The sequence below is a fragment of the Malania oleifera genome, chromosome 11 (assembly GCF_029873635.1).
Source record: "Malania oleifera isolate guangnan ecotype guangnan chromosome 11, ASM2987363v1, whole genome shotgun sequence".
Lineage (NCBI taxonomy): Eukaryota > Viridiplantae > Streptophyta > Magnoliopsida > Santalales > Ximeniaceae > Malania > Malania oleifera.
The window spans coordinates 48,183,349-48,189,348 of NC_080427.1; the positions used below are offsets into that span (position 1 = coordinate 48,183,349).

The window sequence follows — 6,000 nt, forward strand, 5'->3', positions numbered from 1 at the left end:
CTTTGGTATGTTTATTAGTTGTGAGAAGCGAATAAGTCTTGAACTTTTAATAACTATTAATTTTTATGACGATGCATTATTTTTTTTTTAGCATTTGTTGTCAATAAAAACTATTCAAAATATGATTTAGTGGTTGTTAAGAAACCACAAGGTACATAAAGAGAGAGAGTACATTCACATCGACACACATGCAGGTGCACATGCAGGTGCAAGGATGTTAGTATTTTCTATGGGAATGAAATTAAGTTGTTTTCATATTTTGTACATATAAGACATATTTTCCTGTGAGTCTCACTAATTTACAATTAAAATTCTCTTAAAAGTGTCTAATGATAATCAACTATTAATGACCAATATTTTTTTTTTCTTTTTTAAAGCATCTAGAAACAATGTCGATGAGATCTTCTTGAGTTGGATTGGGACTTTAAGCAATAACAGTATATATGTTTTTGTGGTAAGTTTAGTGGTATGAAATTGATAAATAATGTTAAATTAGATTGACAATGAAAGTTTTTTTGTTCAATGTTCGGATTAGTTTCTGTAAATGAGATACCTGTGACTATAACCATAAATAAACAAAAAAAGGTGAAGGAAAAAAAAAAGGTAATGGGTAGTCTACTTAACTATTGCTCATTGCTTATAGAGTTATGTGAACGCTCTTGACATGTCTTAACTTAGTATTGTGTTGTATCAAATATTAGCTAACGGCGCTTAATGTTGTTCTCCTGCATTGGACGGATGTTACAAAAATCTTGATTATATAAGGATGTATTATGAGCCGTTTATGAGGTAAAACTGTAAGACCCAAGTAATTAAAGCAAATACCGCACTTGAATTGAACCAAAACTATTACACTAACTCTAATCTAACCAAATCACACATCATGTGTACGCTAAAGCCTTTTAACAACGCAATTTGATTCTTTTCTTGAATTTTTTTCTCAAGTTTGATGCAGTGCTACAAGGGTTCGATTTATAATATACTGCGAATGTAAGCCCTTTGAAACTCTCATATGTTATTTTATATTATCTGTTTTATACTATTAATTGAGACATCTTAAAGATCTTAACAGAATAAGTTAATATATGAGTGATATCTAAGGGGTCGGGAGTGTCATGAAAAAAAAAATAAGTGAATGTCACCCCTTCATCTTTCACTCCTTCATTTTCCACCCTTTCATTTTCCTTGTCTTATAAAATGCTCTCTCCCTCTGTTTTGGAAAGAATTAGATAAGAGGAGAGATAAAAGAAAATAAAAATATTTTGTATAAAGTCAATTTCAAATCATCTTATAATTTATCTTACAATAATGAAGTTTTTTATTTCATTTAACATAGAAGAACTATGTAAATTTCTATCTCATTTATACTTATTTAATTGCATTTTTATAACACATTGTAATTTTTAATTTGTATTTTTTTTCTTTTATTGTTCTTAAAAATGGAGGAAAACACCGCCCATGATTGTGGACCTCATTATCTGCGGTTCCTACCAATGACAGCGTAAAACGTGGCGAGCTCGTGGCGACCTCGCCGCTGCCACGAACCCTAATGAAGAAAATGCTAGTGTAATGGCACCCGCGTAATTAAACCGCCAAAACGGTGTCATTTTCGCACCCCTCTCTTCCCTAAAACCCCACTGCCCTCCTTCCAAAAACCCTCTTTCGCTCTCGCTTCTTTCTCTGCCTCTCTCTCTTTCTCTCTCTAGCCGCCACGATGGCCGGAATTAGCCGCCTGAGAGGGGCTGCGCCGCCTCTGACACGGCGCCTCCTGGGTGTCCTAGCGACCCGACCCTTCGGATCAGCTGCCGCGGCTCAAATTCAGTACGACGACGATGACTATTACGATTACGAAGCTGAGGAGCTGAGTGCGCCGAGGTCGGCGTCGGAATCGGAGATGTCGGTCCCGGGAAGGGGAGTGCAGTGGGTGATTATTGGCGAGCCAGGGGCGAAGAAGCACGTCTATGCCGAGAGGCTCTCGAAGCTTCTCGACGTGCCTCACATTTCCATGGGCACCCTGCTGCGCCAGGAGCTCTACCCTCGCTCTTCCCTTTATCAACAGGTATTTCTTCTATCTCTTCTTGTTTTATTTTGTTTAGTTTGGTTGCTCCGAAAATGTTGGAAATGGAAAAGAGTTTAGTTCAGAACTTGAATTTTGATTTTCTGTAAATTTTAAGGAAACTCAGTATACGATTCTATTTAGTTTTGTCTAAACTTTTACAAATCCATTTAAGGTATGAAATTCACATCCTGTGGCTTAAATCTGTGATCTTGAAGTTTGGGTGTAAAATTTTCGATTTTTTTAAGGAAAATATGAGTAAAAAAATGTTGTCACAATTTTGCATTTTCTTTTCCCCCGTGGGAATCGTTTCAGTTGGATCAAATAGTGCCTTTGCTTTAGTTGGAATATATCTATGTGTGCATATTGGGTTTCAAAATTCTTTGGCACTTAATTTTGTTAGTGAAAATTTTAATAGATTTTTTTGGGGCGCCTGATCATAATATCAGATTACATATCAGGTTTTTAATTGTAAATTTCACTCCTAAGATTCTTGCGTCTCTTATTAGAATTTTTTGGTATTGTTCTTATTCTCATGTTTTGTATGAGATAATCGTAAAATTATTTGGTTGATTTTTTTAGTTTACTCTGTGTTGATAATTATTCTCAAGCGTAATCTTGATTCCATACAATTTTGTATATTGCCGTTACCAAAGTCATAGACTGGAGCTTTTGAATTGGTAACCTGCAAAAACAATGCCCGGGACTTCAAATTGAGTGTTTATTGCTTGTATGAGTGACAATAGGACATAAGTCAGTTCTGTACGCATGTGGCTTGTCTTTCAAATAGTTAGTCGAGGTGTTGCCCTCGACCTCTATGAAGCACCAAACAAGATGATACTGTCTGATAGCCCAAACATCCTGAGGTTCCAAATCTTAAAAAATATGACAAAATATAGCAATGTGATGGATGCAAGTTTTATTTTTTGGCAATGTGATGCGAGTTACAAGTTCACTTAAAAAAAAAAAACAGTCCAGTGCACAAAGTCCCGCATATGCGGGGTCCAGAGAAGGGGCAGACCACAATGGGTCTATAGTAGCATATCTCCCAAGTCTCCCAAGCTGCTGGCATTCTATGTAGTGAGCAAAGTAACTCCCTCCCAAGTTGTTGAATTATAAGGCTTTATCCTAATGGACCAAATCCTTAGTTTATAGTTACCAAGTTAGTCTTTGATGCTAGTCTGCTAGGCATGTTCTTTGTACATCACCTTATCACAGATTTCTTGGCAATATGGCATCAACTCCTAAAACCTCTTAAATATCTTGGCATAATTTATTAAATTTTATTAGTACGTCTCGCACATGTTATGAACCTAGAGAGGCATCACAAACTTAAGGTTATGTTTGGAACTTAGAAAAATGTGTTTAGTTGTGCCATTAGTGCAAATGAAATGATTGATGACATAAGTAGCAGGGACAAGCTAATTTTGATGATATAGTAACTATATAGTGGAGCAATCATGCAAGGCCAATCCATGATTGTTGGAAATTTAAAAAGATGGTACTAATCTTTTGTTACGTACCTAGTGGGACTTAAGGTTTGGTTTGTTGTTTTTGTTGTTTGGTATTAATCTTATGTTATAACAATGGAAACAACCACATTCTTAAGAAGAAAAAGTTGCCATATCTTATTAAAATAATATAATTGTTGAACTTATATTTTGCGACTCGAGTTTAGTCCATGTATCTGCCCATCAAAACGCCATCATCTTGTTTTGCCCATGAGCATGGGCGCAACCATTTCTTATATTTCCATGTTTATGTTCTGAGCTATCCATATTTCCCAGTGATCATGACTTTATTCTTATGTTCTTTTATTCGAATTTAGATTGCGAATGCTGTGAACCATGGGAAGCTTGTTCCAGAGGATATAATTTTTGGGCTTTTGTCAAAGAGGCTGGAAGAAGGATACTGCAGAGGTGAAACTGGCTTCATTCTAGATGGGATTCCTCGGACAAGGATCCAAGCTGTATGTATTTTATTTTGTTTTGGAATTTGATACTTGTTTTAGATATGAACTCGTCATTTTTGCAGGTTTGATTATAAAATAATAAATTCCCTAGTGCAATCTCAAGTGCTTATAGGTTGAGTTGAAACTTTATCTTTTTTAAATGCTGATTTTTTTACAGGAAATCCTGGATCAAATTACAGCTGTTGATCTGGTTGTGAACTTCAAGTGCACTGAAGAGCACATGGTGGAAAAACATCTTGGAATTGGGAACTGTTCCCCCTGCAGGGAGTTCCATAGCATAAGCAGGCCAGTGTCAAATTTAAATTTGCAGTCGCAGGATGATCAGCTGAAGTCCTCTAATGCTGATACAGGGCGTGCCTGGAATGAAAAATTCCGCATCTATGCAGAACAGGTACATATCATTACAACAATATTGTGCTAATTTAAGTAATTTTTATGAATTTAACACGGTTCTGTGTATCCAGAAAATTTCCCTTTGAAATCATAATCTATATCATACCTTTGTTGTTCCCTTCTCGTAGCAATTGGTATGACACTCATTTTTTTTTTTAGGGATGTCATTTTTCTCTTGAGTTGTGAACCGAACTATTTCCATTCTCGTGACTGATCTAGTGGGATTCTGAAGAACCATAAATGAAATGTTTACTGAATTTTAGTTCTTTTTCCCCATATTTATTTCAGAGCAAGCTGTTGGAGGATTACTACAGGAAACAGAAGAAGCTTCTGAATTTTCAAGTGGCTGGCGCACCCGGAGAAACCTGGCAAGGGCTTTTGGCAGCATTACATCTTCAGCATATGAATGCTGTTAGTCTTCCAACAAGTTGACTGTGATTTGATTTTGACCTTATTCTACAGGTACAATATATTAATCCTCATTCCGGTACTACAGTAAATAGACATAAAATGAGAGTTAAGAGTTGGTTGGAGGTTTCACAGCAAATTCTTCCAACTGAGTTTTGAAAATTTTCTTTGATTTGAGTGTACTTACCCTAGATGCTCTATGCAATAGAGTGTGCAAGTTTGTAATGTAGTTATTGTATGAGAGATGAAAAGCAGAGAGAAATACTGGCCTCTGAGCATTTTATAGCGTGTGCAGGGCTGCTACTTCCTAGGTTTCTTCAGCTGTGACCTTTTTTCCCAATCATTAGATGTTTAGAAATACAGTGTTTGCCCAGGTTTTGAATCTTGGAATGTTATTTGAGATGTGGGATTCATGTGAACCTCTGTTAATGTTCATTTATGGAATTTTGATGCATTATTGAGAAACCTGGATCTTATAATAATGGTTGTAGGCTATTTTCTGATTGTGTCATTAGCTTCTTTTTCTTTTTCTTTTTCTTTTTTTGCTCAGCAGATTGTGTTGTTAGTTGCTGCAAGCTCAAATTTTTAAGGATTCAGAAGAGTCTCTGATACATGACATCAAACTTTTTTACTAAACACTGTATGGGAATTGCCTTATCTTTAGATAAAAATAACTTAGCTGGCAATATTCACCTGAGAACTCGTTGAGCATTTAATGTCATGTTTGTTTGATTGGAAAGTATGATGAAAATCAAGAGATGAATTTGATTTCATTTTGCTCAACTCCATTTTGTTTTTGGTTCTTGGAATCTCATGATTTCTCTTATTATAGGTACATTGCATGAATTTATTTTGGAAAATGAAATGTTTGATTTGTGATATATGATTTTCAACAAATGTAATATTACCATACATACTTTTCCGCCCCAAATTTCATGGGATCTTATGGGCTAACAATTTTGAACCAAACAAGCATTAAATTTCATACTTTTTAGTGGATCATCCTTCTTAAGGGCTGAACAACCATGGGAAATATTTGTAACGTTTTTTAAAATCTTAGAAGTCCCTTTTTATCAGACCTGAAGGGCTCGTTTGGAACTTAGAAAATATTAGGGAAAGAAAGGGAAAATATTAAGAAATATTCATTATCATATTTGATTATCAAGGAAAA

The 6,000-nt window shown here is 35.5% G+C and overlaps 1 protein-coding gene across 1 annotated transcript; it reads left to right on the forward strand.

Moving 5' to 3' along the window:
• The first annotated feature begins 945 nt into the window (after positions 1–945).
• Positions 946–5,294, forward strand: LOC131168160 (probable adenylate kinase 7, mitochondrial). The gene is made up of 4 exons (XM_058127419.1): positions 946–2,059; positions 3,885–4,025; positions 4,186–4,419; positions 4,710–5,294. Exons 1-4 carry the CDS (start codon positions 1,715–1,717, stop codon positions 4,851–4,853), a joined length of 864 nt encoding a protein of 287 aa, XP_057983402.1. The 5' UTR covers positions 946–1,714; the 3' UTR covers positions 4,854–5,294.
• The last annotated feature ends 706 nt before the right edge of the window (positions 5,295–6,000 follow it).